Raw genomic sequence first — 16,945 nt, 5'->3', positions numbered from 1 at the left:
AAATTAAGATGAAGAAAAGTGAATCTGGTGAATTTACGTGATTGTCTGCATCTCTTATTCAGGTTAAAGTTGTAAAATTTTCTTATATGTGGACCATTAATAACTTCAGCTTCTGCCGAGAAGAAATGGGGGAAGTTTTAAAGAGTTCTACTTTTTCATCAGGGCCAAATGACAAAATGAAATGGTAGGTATTAGTCACTTGTCAGTGGCTTCTCACTTTCTTTTCTTTAAGCATACGGTCTCTTGAGAATCTGTGAATATGTCATAAATAAAATGACATGTATGGTGGTTTATCCTCCAGTCTTAAAACTGTTTTTATTGTTGAAAGTGGGGCAAACTATCACTGATTTTCTGCTACATTACAGAGATCCGAACAGCTAATGGTTTGAAATACTATATAGTTTGTGGCAAAATAAGGCAAGATGATGCAATGTGTTGGATTAGGGCCAGAGAGACATTGGGTTCAAATCTCCATTTGTGAGGTTACTGAGAGCAATTTGGGCAATTCAGGGGCCCACTTTGCATGTAATACTAAGCCAAGCCAAGTTCGCAGAAGAAAGATGGCTGCAGCTTTGCTGCTCTTTCATTGCGGCTCCTGCCACAGTGCTGTGAGCAAAGCCATCGTAGCCAAGGTTAGCTGAATGACTTGCTGCCTTGTGACTTGTCTGGAGCAAGAAAATTATGGCTCAGCTCACATCCATGTGGGACTAGCAGGGTTCCCTATTTGTAAACTGCCCTGTGATCCTTGGATGAAGGGTGGTCTAGAAATGTAATAAACAACAATAATAATAATCTCATTTTGTTCAAGAGGGCCCCACCCTTCTGGAGAAGCATTTCAGGAGAACACCACTGTATATATGGTTGCTCCTTGGAGTATTAAAAGGTGTGACAGCAGGAGAAGAGCAATAGGGATATATAGATATGAGCAACTGGAGGTCATGGGTGTTGAATACATATGTAAGTTTAAAAAACTGATCTCCGGAACCCAGGGGACTTATTGTGTATGTGTAAAAAATCATATCACAACAGTACTCCAATTTTTAAATATCTTAGCAAGTTAGGCCTTTATGGATTGGAGAACAAGTTGATGTTTCTAAGACTTGCTTCTTATGTTCTTTATTTCAGGTGCCTGAGAGTAAACCCCAAAGGACTGGATGATGAAAGCAAAGATTACCTTTCACTGTATTTACTTCTAGTTAGTTGTCCAAAAAGTGAAGTGAGAGCAAAATTTAAATTTTCTCTTTTAAATGCAAAAAGAGAAGAAACGAAAGCAATGGGTAAGTGGATTTTAAAATGCTTCAAGAACAAGAGGTAGTTTTCAGTTTAAGGAGTAAAAGTTCTGTCAAATCAGATATTTATTTATTTATTTATTTATTTATTTATTTATTTAAAAGCTTGTAAACTCAGATTTATTATTTTGTGTCTGTACAAGTTCAGTCACAGTGTAATCGCTTCCTCTGGTTTTGGTCAATGGTATAGTTTGCAGAATGGTATAGTTGGCAATTCAGAGGCAATTCAGTTATTTAAATCTAAATGAGATTTGACTGTCTTTCTTTTTGTATGCATTTCCTATTCAAACATGATTACATAAGCTTTCCTAATGTTTTGTGGTATATTTATTTATGATATAATTTTTCAAGTTGCCATGACAAATATCCAGCTGTTGCCTGGGGAAAACAGAACAAAGAGGGACTATTCACTGTTTGACAAGTTCTTTAAAAATAAAATCTGCTCCATAGGGTGGGGGGGGGGGCTGGAGCACATGGAGTGGGGACAAAGGGGAGGAGGAATAATCCAGAATGCTTCCCTCCCCTGTTCTGCTGGTGGATACTTTCTTTCAGAAGGGGGGAATGTGGGAATATTAGCTTTTATCTACAAAACATTTTTGCATTTTAGCCAGCAGGGGTTAATGAGACTACCAAGTGTGTTTTGTCGTTAAAAATCAGTTGTTCTGTTTTACATATCCTGAATGAAACTGACTTCTGTTTTTCGAATCCCACTTTCTGAAGTTTAATTTTGTCCTAAATTATATCTTGCTAACTTGAACTATTATCACAAGCAAGAGAACAGAACCTGCTGTGCAATTTGGACATTGTGTGTCCGTGTGTGCGTGTTTTCAGCCATACTGAAAAAGAGTATGTATTGGAGCTGGTCTTGTGTGTGTCACCACATCTGGAATGAAACATGTGTCCTCTAGTATATGATGCGGCCTTGAGTATATGATTCAATAATAGACTGGTTCAGATCCTTTTCATTATAAACTTACTGAAGAAAGTGAGGAAATTGGCTGTTGCTTAACTCTGTATCATTCAATTATGGAAAAATATATTCTGCCCTTAATGGGATAAGGTTTGTAAATTGTTCAAAGCACTAAAATGCTCCTAAAATGTAACATCAGCAGCTAATTGCAGGAAAAATCCATTGTCTTTAATGGTCCAATTGCTGCTAACATTTGTTTTTAAAAAGTAATACTGCATTAACTTAGAACCAGTATAATGGGGGGTACCCTGTGCTGCCTTGGTGCTATGGGAATTTCACATCCCCACTGTAGCTCCCAGAAAATTTGTGGTAAGTGGGCATAGATGTGAAGTTGGAGGTTGGAATCATGTGGGGAAGGGGGAGAGGGAGGAATAAATGGAATTATATGAATTTAGCCATCTGCAGTGTCTCTGACATCAGTGGTTCCTCTGCTTCATCTGGGCTTATGAGAGATTTTGGGGGTGATTTTTGTACTTCCAGCTGAAACGTGTGGCTAGAATTCTACTCTTGCACTAATCTCCTGTACTAAAAGGCATCTCAGAAAAGAAAATGGTAATTCCACGAAACTGAACACAGTAGTCAGAATTATTATTATTATTATTATTATTATTATTATTATTATTATTATTATTATTTATATCCCACCCATTTGGCTGGTTTCTCCAGCCATTCTGGGTGGCTTACAGCATATATAAAACAGTAACATATCAAACATTAAAAAGAATCCCATGAGTTAAATGCATGGGCTCTTGCCCACATGAAGTCCTTGTGCTGTGTCTCAAACCTCTTTTGACTTTCTGAAGTTATGTCTACAGTGCTTTGGGTTCTGAATGTGAACATCATATGCTTAATTTTAAAATATAGAGTTGAATCCAGATGTGCATTCAGTGACATTCCATTTGCACTTAGGAGGTGATTTGTACTGATCCTTCCCACTGCAGCCCCTGAAAACTGCACTGGAGGGCTGGAGGACCCTACAGAATGACATGGGGTATGCTACCTGGGGATGTGGGGGAAACCTGTACTGGAACTAATTCCATCTCCAAACATAGTGGTGGGGAACCTGTGGCTGTCTAGCTGGTGGTGTGTTCCAATTCCCATCAGCACCAGCCAGCATGGCCAGGGATGATGGAAGCTGCAGTCCATTAACACCTGGAGGACTACCGCTTCCATGCCCAGGTGTAAACAAAATGAGTCTTTCTCTTAAGGTGCTAATCTGGATACAGCTCATATTTTGCATTAGTCTTTAGTGCAATTGTTATCTTATTAGGTTTGATTTGGCTCTTGAATTTCACTTATTGTGTATGTATATTAAAACTGTTTTAATTGAACGTACTTAATCTATTTTACTTAGAAAGCCAAAGAGCATATCGATTTGTTCAAGGCAAAGATTGGGGTTTTAAAAAATTCATTCGAAGAGACTTCTTACTTGATGAAGCTAATGGTCTTTTACCAGATGATAAGCTTACGTTATTTTGTGAGGTAGGTAATCAACCAGTGCTTTTTAAAATAGAATATTGGTTTCCATGGCTATGAATGAAGAATATTTTCAAATGTTATGTTTATCCCTCTGTGTTACAGAAATGCCCTGATAAAATGTTTTAGCATAATGGTTGTTGTTTTGATGCAAGATTTTACTAAAAATAATGTCAGCCATTGGGAGAATTCTTGTTTGGCATGTAGTGAAAGGAAAGCTGTAGAAGGATAAAAACTGCAGTAGTCTTGTTGGGGTGGAAGAAGGTGTAACATATAAGGCAGGGTTGTGGGATCAGTTTCCTAGGTTGGTACTCTATGATGGTCATTGTGGAGCTACAGAGAAGCCACAGTTGGTTTGTCTTTGAGAGGAAGTGAACTCCCTCTTCCTATGATTTAAATTAATATTATGTCTGTATTTAAATTGGCCAGTGACAACTGAAGAACAGGATTTTTATGCCCCTGACTGTCAGATGTAGGGCTGAATTTAACATACAAGTGTTAGTAAAATCTCAGTCATCTGGACATTATTATTATCAGTAGTAGTAGGAGTAGTAGTAGTATACCACTCTTCATCCAAAGATCGCAAGGAAGTTCACAACATAGAATTATAAAATGAGAACACAAAATGCATAATAAAAACAAAACAAACCAATAACACCCCCCACCTCCTACCACAAACACATTTAAAATGGTATAGGGTGCTAATCAGCCAAAGGCATTTTTGAAGAGGAACATTTTCGCCTTGTTCCTAAAGCTGTATACTGAAGGTGCCAGCCAAAGCTCCCTAGGGAAAGCATTCCTCAAACAGGGAATCACTGCAGAAAAGGCCTGTTCTCATGTTGCTGCCCTTCGGAACTCCCATTGAGAAGGCACATGAAGAACGGCCTCAGATGATGACCTCAGGATCCAGGTTGGTTCATATGGAAAGAGGGGCTCCTTGAGGTATTCCGGTCCTAAGCCATTTAAGGCTTTATAGGTCAAAACCAGCACTTTGAATTAGGCCCCAAAAGTAAATGGCAGCCTCTGCAGTTGAGCCAGGTTTGGTGTAGTATGCTCAAACCATCTTGCCCTGGTGAGGAACCTGGCTGCTGAATTCTGCACCAGCTGAAGTTTCTGAACCATCTTCAGTGGCAGCCCTATGTCTAACCTCGAGGTTACCAGAGCATAGACAACAGTAGTTAGATTCAGGTAGGTAGCCGTGTGGGTCTGATACAGTCGAAATAAATAGAATTTTTTTAAAAAATGTCCAGTTGCACCTTAGAGACCAACTAAGTGTGTTCTGGGTATAAGCTTTCATGTGCACTTCTTCAGATACAAGTGTGCATGCACACGAAAGCTTCTACCCAGAACAAACTTAAGGTGCTACTGGACATCTATCTATCTATCTATCTATCTATCTATCTATCTATCTATCTATCATCTATCTATCTATCTATCTATCTATTTTTATTTCAACAGTAGTTAGGCTATCCCTGTCTGGATAGGGGTGCAGCTGGGCCACCAGCTGAAGCTGATGGAAGGCACTCCGGGCCACTGAGGCCACCTGAGCATCAAGCAACAGTAAAGGATCCAGAAGTACCCCATCAAGTAACTCCATCAAGGGCAGGCAACTTCCCAGCCTTCCAGTCTAGGGAACTGCCCACTAATAGTGCCTCAGTCTTATCTGGATTGAGCTTCAGTTTGTTAGCACTCATCCAGTCTATGACTGAGGTAAGACAATGGTCCATCACATTCACTGCCTCACCTGCAGATGTAAAGGAGAAGTAGAGCTGTGTGTCATCAGCAGATTATTACAATGTATTCCAAACCTCTGGATAACCCCACTCAGTGGTGTCATGTAGATACTAAATAGCATACATAGGGGATAAAATCGAACACGGAAGAACCCCACATTGAAGGTTCCATGGGGCTAGAAGAGCACTCTCCAAGCACCCCCCTCTGGAAACGTCCATCCAAGGAGGACGGGAACTACCAGAAAGCAATGTCACCCACCTCTGATTCAGACAGTTGCTCCAGAAGGATACCATGGTTGATGGTATCAAAAGCCACTGAGAGGTTGAGGAGAATTAACAGAGACACATTTCCCCTTTCTTTCTCCCGACAGAGGTCATCATACAGGGCGTCCAAAGCAGTTTCTGTGCCAAAACCGGGCCTAAACCCTGATTAAAATGGATCTGGAAAGTCAGTTTCCTCCAAGAGCGCCTGGATTTAGTCTGTGACTACCTGCTCAAGAACCTTGCCCAAGAAGGGGAGACTAGCAACTGCTGGTAGTTACTTAGATTTTCTGAATTCAGGGAGAGTTTTTTGAGGGACCACCTCGCAGGGAGGCATTGATCAAGTCCCTGCCCCAAACAGCTGTCTCCTCCCTGCTAGTTGGGGTTTTTTTACAGTCAAGAGGGGCAGGGCTCCAGAGTACAAGTGGTTACCCTGAATGATCCAAGCATCTTGTCCACATCCTTGAGCCTTCCTGATTGAAACACATCCAACACAACAGGACTGGGGATTCTTAAAAGCGATTGTAACTTTCCATATAGTGATAAGGTTTCTACAGCAACGATCCCTTGATAGCATTAGATATTTAGAAGCAAATTTATTGTGGTACCCTTCAGACTTAAGCCTGTTAACACAACATTACAAAATATTGGCAACCCCTACTACACATGAGTGTTTAAGCAAGTGCATTTTACTTAGATTAATTGAAAAATCCAGTGGATATAGATTCTCTGGTGGAATAGATCTTTAGCCTGAGGGAGGAATATATGTAAATAGCTATAAATTATGCCGGAAACCTAAACAGTCTTAGTAAAATCCAGTAAGACTGCTTATGATACTTAAAAATGGAAGGTTATGATCCCAGTGCACTGAATGTTAAATATACATTGGCAGGTTATCACTGCTGCCCTGGACTGATTAGTGGCTTAGGAGGATGATAGATGCTCTAACTGCTAATAAGTTTGCTTTGATCTGTGTATTTACAAGAAATGTGTACAAAAAAAACTTGGCAAGATTACAACTTAATTATGTGTCATTATGCTGTGTAGGAAGAATAATTGAAATGTGGCCCCTGAGACTAAATAGTGCAAATATACTGCATCTTATTTTATTTAGATAGACAGGCTAAATTAGCTGTGTGATGAATTTGTTATGAATACAATTATTCAGTTGGTAAGTGGATGTAACACATGTCTAGGTCTGAAAAGGATCCTAACTCCTTAAAATATTTCTGGTTCAAATAGTTTTTGCTGTAGATCAAAGTAGTTTTATAAGTGAATATTGACCAAGAGGTCAGGGGTTTCTGTAAAAGATGAAATATTTTGCATTGCAGTGGTTTGACTTGGGGGGAATCAAACCTTGCCCTTTGTTTTCACAACTTTTTCAGGGAGTGCTCAGTTACTGCTTTGTAGAGCAAAGCAAGTCTTGAAGCATTAGCTCTGCATATTGGCTTTGAACGCTACCCATCCATGAATTTGCTAAGGCTGATCTTGCTTGCTGGTCAAGAGTTATTATAGGAACACAGGATGTGATCCAATAGTTTCACCTTGTGAAGCCATCATTTTGTTCCCAGCGCAAGAAGGTTGGATACTATCCATATGGCGCAGTCTTATTCCAGATCAGGCTATTTGTTGGGCATGGGTTTCACATTCTCTTCTACCTGATTTTTTTTTTTAAACATGTTAAAAATAAAAGCAAATAAATTGGAATTTCCAGGGATTGAACCCTGGCCCTTTTGCAGTCCTTCTCCAATGTGAACTTCAGCCAGGAGAGGTCATTTTCTACATCAGTGCCACTTCCTTCTGACCTTGGTTGGACCACCTGCATTCTGTGTTGTTTTATTGTTTGTTTGTTTTAAAAAAACTTGCTTTATCTCTAAATGGTACTATAAAATGTTAGCTAGCAGAACCTTTTCTGACCTATGAAAGCATTCCTGAGTGTTACAAAATTAATATTCTTCTGCTTAGCTTCTAAAGATATTAGCAGTGCAAACTCTTTTCAAGTCTGCTATATTCTTGAATCTCGCATTCAGGGTAGGAACTAATCGGGGTGCAAGTTGGAACAGTAGTACTGCGTGTTGCTGATTTTGTTGGTGGTGGATTTCAAAGAAATGTCCACCCCTGATTTTTTATTTCTTCTGTAATGGTTGTATAAAGAACTGTTCCAGTTGAGTGTGAGGTTTTAGGGATAGCTGCTTTTGTGCTTCATTTTCTTCTTCCAGCTTATATTGGGATATCGGAATATCTGAACTGAAATGAATTGTCACTGCTTGAGGACTGAAGAACTATCTATTTGTTTGTATTCTTAAATCTAAGTTAACCATAGGAGTTGTAACATTATGAAATGCATAAAATTACTGTTTTTTGCTAGGTGAGCGTGGTCCAAGACTCAGTGAATATATCAGGACAGTCCAGTACAAACACACTAAAGGTACCTGAATGCCGGCTAGCAGAAGATCTAGGAAATCTCTGGGAAACAACAAGATTTACAGATTGTAGCTTTTATGTAGGTGGAGAAGAGTTCAAAGCTCATAAATCTGTTCTTGCAGGTACCTCCTCCTTCTGTATTATAATTTGTTTGATAAAATTATTTCGACCTTGGTATGGTACTAATGCTTTTGTCTCTTGCGACAGCTCGTTCACCTGTTTTTAATGCAATGTTTGAACACGAAATGGAGGAAAGCAAAAAGGTGAGTGAATGTTATCGTCATATGATTTGTAAAGGAGGGTTTGTTTGTTTTTACAGAAAACTGTAAGCTTTTGGTGTAGATCAAGAATGCAGTAGCTGGGTAACTGGGTTAGGTTAACTGATTTTAAAAAAAACCCCTTACAATTAGCTTAAAAGGTGATTGAGATTTTAATTGAACATTGTTTAAAATGGCAATTATTTATAGTGCAGAAAAACTATGGGCAATAGTGCCACATTAGATGGGGCATTTTGCCTTCATGCTCTCCCGGGGGCAGGGGGTGGGCTGCATTTTTAACAAGACTAATGCATGGCACAAGATGGCCTAGCTGCTCCTGATACGGTCATTGTTACCAAGCAAATTGAGGGGCAAAGGATATAGTTGCGAGGATTTAATATTGAGAAGCATTTAAATAAAACTGGCATTGCATTCAAATTGGACCTTACCCTCAGAAATGGAAATGGAGGGAGTAATTGTATGAGAAGCATAGAATTAACATGCCTGACCCTTAAGATTAGAAGAGCTAGACAGATTCCATCCATTTCAGCAAGTGCAGTCTTATGGTTCAGCATGCTCTAGAAACCTGTCTGAAATGTATGTAGAGACCCATGGAACTAAGATGTTAAGAGTTAGAGTCTCCGATTTTTCCATTCCATTCGAAATCCATTCGAATAGGATTTCAATGTGCCCACCACTTAGAATAGGATTCTAAACAACTACAGCAGGAGCTAAATATCTCTTGTCACGTTACATCAGGACACTTTGGATATGAAATAGTAAGCTATTAGGAATTACACAGTGTAGATGGATTGTAATATTTTAAGTCGGAACCATGACAAGTTTTTTTCTGTTTCACCTAACAGAATCGTGTAGAAATAAATGATGTAGACCCTGACGTTTTTAAAGAGATGATGAGGTTCATTTATACCGGGAAAGCTCCAAACCTTGACAAAATGGCCGACAGCTTGTTGGCAGCAGCAGACAAAGTAAGTAATTGCCTATACAAGGGCTTTATAGGTCATTTGAATGAAACCCAAAAAGTGTTTCTTTTGGGAGATTTTTATATAGTTAAGAAGAGCACAGCAAGGAACTGGATTATTAGCAGTAGAAATGTATTAGAAGACATAAGATCCTATGTAGTTTAGCTAAATGCTTCCTCTCAGGTGTTCTGGGGGTCTTTAGAAAGAACTTGAGGAACATCTGTCTTTGTATGCTGTTGTGTGAATTGAATGGATTGTTTACGAAGAGTAAATATGCAAAGACAAGTGATAGAGGACTAATTCAGGCCTGTTGCCCATTACACTGTGTCCAGACATTATCACAGTGTCACTGATACAGAGGGGGAGCTTCAGATGTTGTTTAAAGCTTAAGATGACAGCAGCAGGCTTTTTATAGCTAATAGTGGGCAAATTGTATTTAAGCTGTATATATACATAGGTCCTCTTCAGATACAGCTGCTGGGTAACATAACCAGCCGGCACAGTCCCATTTCACCTCACGCAGCCACTGAATGTGTGTTTGAAGGGAGTCTGTGTATTTCCTTACATTAACACAGTTGGCAATTCTTTGAGGGGCCAATTACTTCACAGTTACTAGAAAGTATATACCTATTAGAAATGTCTGCTTTTTAGATTAAGGTAGGAAAGAACAAATGTGAACAACAACGGGCTTTCTCCCCTCTTTAGTATGCACTGGAACGGCTAAAGATCATGTGTGAAGAAGCTCTGTGTAGTAGCCTCTCAGTAGAAAATGTTGCAGACATCCTCATCCTCGCAGATTTGCACAGTGCAGAGCAGTTGAAAGCACAAGCAATAGAGTTTATTAACAGGTATGTAATTGGCTTCCTTTCTTTAAAAAGAATTTGCATCCCGTGAAGTGAAATCTCCTGAAAAATTAATATCTGGATATTCTCTCATGTCACAGGTGCAGTGTTCTTAGGCAACTTGGTTGTAAAGATGCGAAAAACTGGAACAGCAAGTACGTACTGGCTACGCTTCAAAGCCGTCTGTAAACAGTGTGTGGTATTTGGCACAAGTCCTGTAATCAGAGTAGACCTATCAAAGCTAATAGATGTGACTAAGGGTCATTAATTGGCTATACTCTGAGTAAAACGTGGTTGAATACAACCCAATCAGTTTTTGTTGTCTCGATCTTAAATTCTATCATAGCAGAATAAACAGTGTATACCAAAAACAAATAATTAGAATACCAGTGTCCATATAGATTTGTTCCCAACTTCCTCTTGCGAAAGAAATGAAGCCACTTTCTGTTACTAATTTTTTCCTGTATCTCCATTTTCTGTAGACTTAAGCAGAGTTGAAACTGAGACTATGGGTGGAATTCCAGGTCACACTCTTCTGATTGTTCCATCAGCGCAAGCATTTCTGCTTGCCAGATGGAGCAGTCCCTCTTCTCCTCCCCCCGCCCCAAATGTGTTCTTCTGGGGGTTTTCCTCATTCCCTAGAGCAAATTTGGGGGAGGGGGGGAACCATGTTTCAATAATGGGAGCCCTTCCCCCTGGCTTCTGCTAGCACACTTGAGTTGGTTGAATCCGGGCCAGCAATTCTTTCCTTGTGCATAGGGCACTGAAATTGACAGAGAATATCTTCCGCTGTTCTCATACCACAAGTGCAGCATCTTAAGTCACAGAAGATATTCTTGTAATGTCCATCTGGAACAGTATAGGGCCTGTGCTGAAACTTTAAACAAGCTTCCGATGTTGATCCAGGACTTGAAGATCTGAAAGACAGCTTTTGTAGTCATGGTCAAACTTAATCATGTGATTCAGAGAAGGCAATGTTGGACTGACTACAAATTTTTAAATTCTGCTTTGGTAGCAGGGTGGCTGGGGTGACCTAACGGGATGGGTGGGGTACAGATAACAAAAATTTGGCTTAAAATTGAAAAACAAGTTTGCTGCAGATTCTCCAAAAGCTAGATTGTCCTTTGCAGCCAAGTGCACAGCTGAAAAAATTATCCTTAATAATACAATGCTTACTCAGAAGCAACTCCCATTGAGTTAATGGGGCTTGCTTCCAGAAAAGTATGCACAGTATCACAGGTACTCTTCTAATCCATGGCTTAGATATACCAGCAAGCTGATTTACCTGGGAGCATGTCCCATTGAACTTACTGTAGTAACTTAGAAGTGGACATACATAGGATTGCATTGTCTCCTGAACCTGATTCTTGTAATTCTTTTATTGACAGCCAAGCCACGGACATCATGGAAACGGCCGGCTGGAAGTCAATGATCCACTCCCACCCCCACTTAGTAGCTGAGGCCTTTCGAGCGTTAGCATCTGCACAGTGTCCACAGTTTGGCATTCCACGCAAACGACTAAAACAGTCATGAAATCTTCCATGAACTATAGAGAATATAAGACTCCTCATCCCTGTCCAGAGGGGTTTCCACAGACCATCTGCCAGAATTTGCTACCCCCTGTCCACAGAACAGAAAGCTTTTAAGAGTGGATAGTAATATATGGTTTAATAATCAGCTTTAATTTAGACTGATAACTCTCCAGTTCACTGAAAGGCCTTAACGTCAGTTACTCTAGTTCATTTGTGGTTTTCTTTTTCCTTTTCTTTTTTAAATTGTGCCTCGTCTTTTTGACTCGGCTATGTAGGATTGCACTAGCTCCATAATGCAGTAATGCTGATAAATGAAGACCGTTCTTGAAAGGGATCTTCCTTTTTTAAAAAAAAAACAACAAAACAGAACCCAAAATGAAGAGTATAATTTGGTCTTGTGGTAACTGGAAGGTTTCAACTAGCCTCTTATTAAAAGCGCTTGAGTTGAGGGGCAGCAAGCACTCCAGTCAAAGTACTGTATTTAGGGTGCATCTGTCTACCTTCACAGGGTGCTGCCAGGCATGCTGTGGCAATATACTACTCTGAATATAATTTATTTTTCATTGGTTCAGGTGAGTGAGAGAAATATGCAATGTCTTGGCCCAGAAATGTATTTTGCTAGAATTTCTAAATGCTTACTCCGTGAGTGTCTCCATCAGATGTTAAAAGAAACACACAGTAACCCTTTTTGGCCTGTGTTCCTTTACGATTCGTTGCTATTTAACATTTACATTGTACTGAACCAGAGCGAAAGCTAGTATGGAGAGAGAACAAGTGATATATGCTAGGGAAGAAGTGGTTATTTCTCACATGGGATACATGGAAGGTCAAGGATGCATAAGAATGACCAAATGTAAATTTCAGAAATGGGCCAAATTATGGATTCTCAGTATGCACTTTTAATGTGTAACTTTTGTATGTTGTGTGGTACATATATATTTTGGTTTTGATAAATATGGTACAGCAATTGTGGCCTAACTTTTGAAATACATTAAGATGCCCACAGCCACATGGGATTTAGTTTTGTTACTGCAAACAAGGAAAGCATGACTTTAGAGATGTTGATTCAAAGTGACTATCTCAAGTGTTCATGTTAGAATCCATTCTATTTTCACACTTTGGGCAGGCTTAGCTATGTTCCTTTAGTGTGTGTATGCACAAGCCTGTTCACACTAGTGGAAGTTGCACAGACACACACTTAACAGGAAGAATAGGAGTCTGAAACGTCAGTATTTATAAGCACTGACTTGCTGTTTTTAGCATTTGCTATTGTACTAGCATTGTGGATGGTATTGAAATTCTGCATAATGTGAAAAGGATATAACAACCTGTAAACTGCTTGTAAAGGGCCAGTTTTTCTATACAAACCTTCGCTTTAATGCCACCACTTCCAGTGTTTTTGCTAGCTTTGTTTACAGTTGGGAGGATTTGTCTGCAGCAGTGCACATTTGTAAACGCTTCTTGAATGATTGACAGTGAATTTTACTTTAAACCTGGTGATGTGCTAGATCTGTTGCGTGGTAAAAGTTGTATTTAACCATAGGAAAAGGGAATTGCTCTGAATTTTTAACTAAATATTTTAATTGACCCGTTTGATTCACATGCGTACTCTATTAAGGTTTGTTTACCTTCTCAAAAAGTGCCTCCTTTCTGTTTTCAGTGAGGAGCATTGACATGTTTAAAGTTCTCGAGCATGTTTATTAATTTGAGTAAACATTTATTAAAGAACAGTTGGGGGCAAGCAGAGTGCTCCCAAGCCAGCACAGTGCTAAAATGTGAAACTTACCCACTTTCTGGCTAAACTCACTCTTTAGGGTGACTTGAATGCAGTATTTGAATTATCATCCTTCAGGCACAGTTAAAGGCCATTTTAATTGCACTCCTGGTGGTTTCAGTGGGCCTCAATATTACTCAGTGATCCAAACCGATACAGAGATGCATCATAGATTTTAACATTTATTGGCAGTTTCTCCTAATCCAAACTAAGGTCTTGTAGGTGTTTTATCAGGTAAGCTGTGTCCCTCCATTGCAGAGAAACTTCTGCTGCAGTGTAAGAAATTATCATAATGAGCAGCCTCGCAATGTAAAAGTTGCAGCTATAATATACAGAGTGACTTGACTATTTAATACCATAATTGTCCATTTCAGCTTATTCAGAAGCTGCTAGATAGAGCAATCAGATGGAAGATCTTAAGCATTTTGTTTACAAGTTTTTAAAAAGCATAATAGCACACTTTGTACCAAAAAATAATAATGAAAACACTGTGCTGTAAGAATTTCTACAACTCTATGAAAAGTCCACTTGTCAAATTAACAAATTTATGTCACATGGTACACTTAGCAGCCAATCATGATAACTGATATGCACGCAGGTCCCACTATGGAACACTGTTTATCTGGAATTTCAGTTATCTGTACACAAAGAATTATACCCAAACCTCACTACACAAATGGCTGATTCAGATATCTGAACAGCCAGCGTTTACCCACTTCCTTACTTGTTTGTGGTTCGCTGGTCTGCAGCAGCCATTTCAGGCAGACAGGGAGATCAGACAAATCATGGATTAGAAATGTTCCCATAGGAAACATTGGAAACCATCAGCTTGTTATGTGAACACTTGCCTATCAAACGATTTCCTGGAAATGCATTGTGTTCTGAAAGTAGGAGCTGTGTGTATATTGTTCCATACATTTGCTATTAAAAATACACAAAAAGGGTTAAACAAATCCACATCTTGCCCCCTGCCCCCCTTTAGTGAACCACATGCAGTGTCTTCACTCTTCCGACAGTGCTAGCAAGAACAATTTTCTCTGTCTTGCTGCAGTCTGATTACATTTCCTCTTGTTCCATATGAAAAAATCCTGATTGGAACTAGACTTCTCTTTCCAGAGAAGAGATCTAAAGTCCATTAGAGGTTCTCAGTGGGAAAAGGTGAGAAAGGTGATTTTTCACTTCCTTCCTCCTTTAGCCCCAGCGCTCCATCTTCCAGCTGTCCTGCAGGGTCACCTGACCCCATAGAGCTGCTTTGGGGGGGGATGCATGGGGCTAGGAGCAGGGGGAAATTGGTAGCAATCACCCCTTCCTCCACTGGAGGGCCCTGTTGATTTGGTTCAGCCCGTTGATAGCCTTGATCCTCCCCCTAGTGCTGCAGGAGAAAAGGTCTGTTTGCACATGCTTTCTATGGCTGAATACTTGACATTTGGTGAGAATAGTAACAGTCTACTCATTGGGATTTTCAGCACAGTTACCCAAGTGCCATGTTTGGCTTGCCAACTCTGTCCCTTCAATACCCACCGGCCATCACCATCAACCCCCGCCCCCCAAGGGAGCACCCTGCATGTGTTGTGTAATGGTGTGTGAGTTTTTAACAAAGATTTATTTTTCAGAAAAATAGGACTCTGTTGCTGTTAAAAGTGGCAGAGTTTTCACTTAATTGAAGTATGAGACAATGTACTTCAGTGAAGGAAACTTCAGTAACCCATCCAGATTTCGACAGTCCATTTACTGCATGCTGAAGTATGAATGCATAGTGCCTTTTTGAAATATAATGGGATGAATTTGTTTTTGAAAATTCTTGGAAAAGGTATAGAGGAGTACTGATGTATGAGGAATACATGAATGCAGAATAGAGTGGGTATATGTACGACAGTTTGTCTATCTTCAGAAGCTACAGATGCAAAATATTTTTCAGACGTATATTTTCTCTGTGCTCAGTAAACTCTGAATTCTAAAATGAGGTTATTGATAGAAGAAAGGCTTAAGATGATTTGTGTTGGGGTTGTGTGTGTTTTTTGTTGGCATGGTTTCATTATTTAAGTATGGAATTTCAATGAGTTTTTGATGACATCTGCCTTCTAAGAGTAACACAGAGTACAGTATCTGTGTTTGTCCCCTTATGAAGAGGCTGTTCCTTCAAGGTCAAGTCTAAATAATTGTGCTAGTAAAGTTCCTATAGAAATTGCGAGGTTAAACAGTGGGAGATGCTTTGTTTTTAGGCTATAACATATGATTTTTTAAACCAATTGATGTTTGTCCCAAGTTTTAATTCTTATTGGCTGGGTTGATTGGATTTTCTTAACACTTCCTACAAACTGTTAGGTACTGGTTTGTTTTACAACACAAGTACCTTGAATTGCTTGCTTCCTGCTTGCAGCAAATGGACTTCCCCTGAAATGGACACTCATTATTTTTGTCAGTGTTTGCTGTGGTTTGCGTTAATCATACTCTGTAATCTAGTTAATCCTGGATTTTGATATGTCAGAATGAAGGTTTCTCTTTAGTTCTGTTTTAGAATCTAAACATTGGAAGGACTTTAAACCTGGGTCTTAGCTGGGAGTTATTCACATTACCTATCATGTTAAACACTTGCATCAAACCATCCAGCCTTTTATATCCGCCTGATGTTAACAGTGAAATACTTTTTGTACCTTGTTGCTGAAAATATTTTTGCATTTCAGGACATCAAGTTACAATAAAGTTGTTACTTATACAGAAATCTTCTGTGTACCTTGTTGTCTTTGAGACACTGACTTTGCTACGTTTCCCTTGACATATAGCAACGTCAACGATGATCACAACGTTGTTCACTGTCTTGACAATTTTTTTATTCAGAAATCAATAGAAAACAGATCACTTTGTATACAGTGGTTTACAACTTCACACACACACACACACACTATATTAATGCTGATTTTAGAGAAGGACATAGGCTGCCACATTGTAGGAAGTGTCATAAAGAATCATATTCAAAATTTGGAGTGGCATCTATGGGTACGTCTGCACTGAGAGCTAGGGCACTGACCGCTTCCTACTGAATTTTCACTTGAAGAAACCTTTCCTAGCCAATCGAAGGTTATTTCAGATCTCATTTTGGGGGTTACAGTTGGGAAGGGGAGAGTTGTGGCATGTGCGCTGCCCACAGTAATATCTCTGGTCTGTCTGCAATACCTTTTACTAACTAATTTGCCAGTTTGCAAATGTTGGAAGATAAAAACAGGTATTTGTCATCCGTGACGTCCAGATCAGACTACTGTAATGAGCTCCAAAGCACATCCCATTGAAGATGACTTGGAAACTTTAGGTGGTACAAAATGTTGCTGTCCATCTATGGAATGAAATGAGCTGGTGAGAATATATTACTGTGTTTTCAAGCCACCAGCATAGGTTGCCAGTTTGGG

General features: G+C 39.5%; 1 protein-coding gene across 2 annotated transcripts in view; it reads left to right on the top strand.

The window, feature by feature from the left end:
- The window catches only part of SPOPL (speckle type BTB/POZ protein like), a 36,050-nt gene extending 19,787 nt beyond the window's left edge, over positions 1-16,263 (top strand). For both annotated transcript variants that reach the window (XM_083412195.1, XM_083412196.1), the window contains exons 3-11: positions 63-184; positions 1,126-1,277; positions 3,614-3,741; positions 8,098-8,275; positions 8,361-8,416; positions 9,277-9,399; positions 10,099-10,241; positions 10,337-10,390; positions 11,624-16,263. In XM_083412195.1, coding sequence (XP_083268321.1) covers positions 63-184; positions 1,126-1,277; positions 3,614-3,741; positions 8,098-8,275; positions 8,361-8,416; positions 9,277-9,399; positions 10,099-10,241; positions 10,337-10,390; positions 11,624-11,768 — 1,101 coding nt within the window. In that variant the 3' untranslated portion in view covers positions 11,769-16,263. The remainder of the gene's footprint in view (positions 1-62; positions 185-1,125; positions 1,278-3,613; positions 3,742-8,097; positions 8,276-8,360; positions 8,417-9,276; positions 9,400-10,098; positions 10,242-10,336; positions 10,391-11,623) is intronic.
- Positions 16,264-16,945: the final 682 nt, after the last annotated feature.

The sequence above is a fragment of the Podarcis tiliguerta genome (assembly GCF_965153285.1).
Source record: "Podarcis tiliguerta genome assembly, chromosome: 1".
Lineage (NCBI taxonomy): Eukaryota > Metazoa > Chordata > Lepidosauria > Squamata > Lacertidae > Podarcis > Podarcis tiliguerta.
Note: the sequence above shows the minus strand (reverse complement) of the source record. Positions and strands in the feature narration are given on the sequence as shown.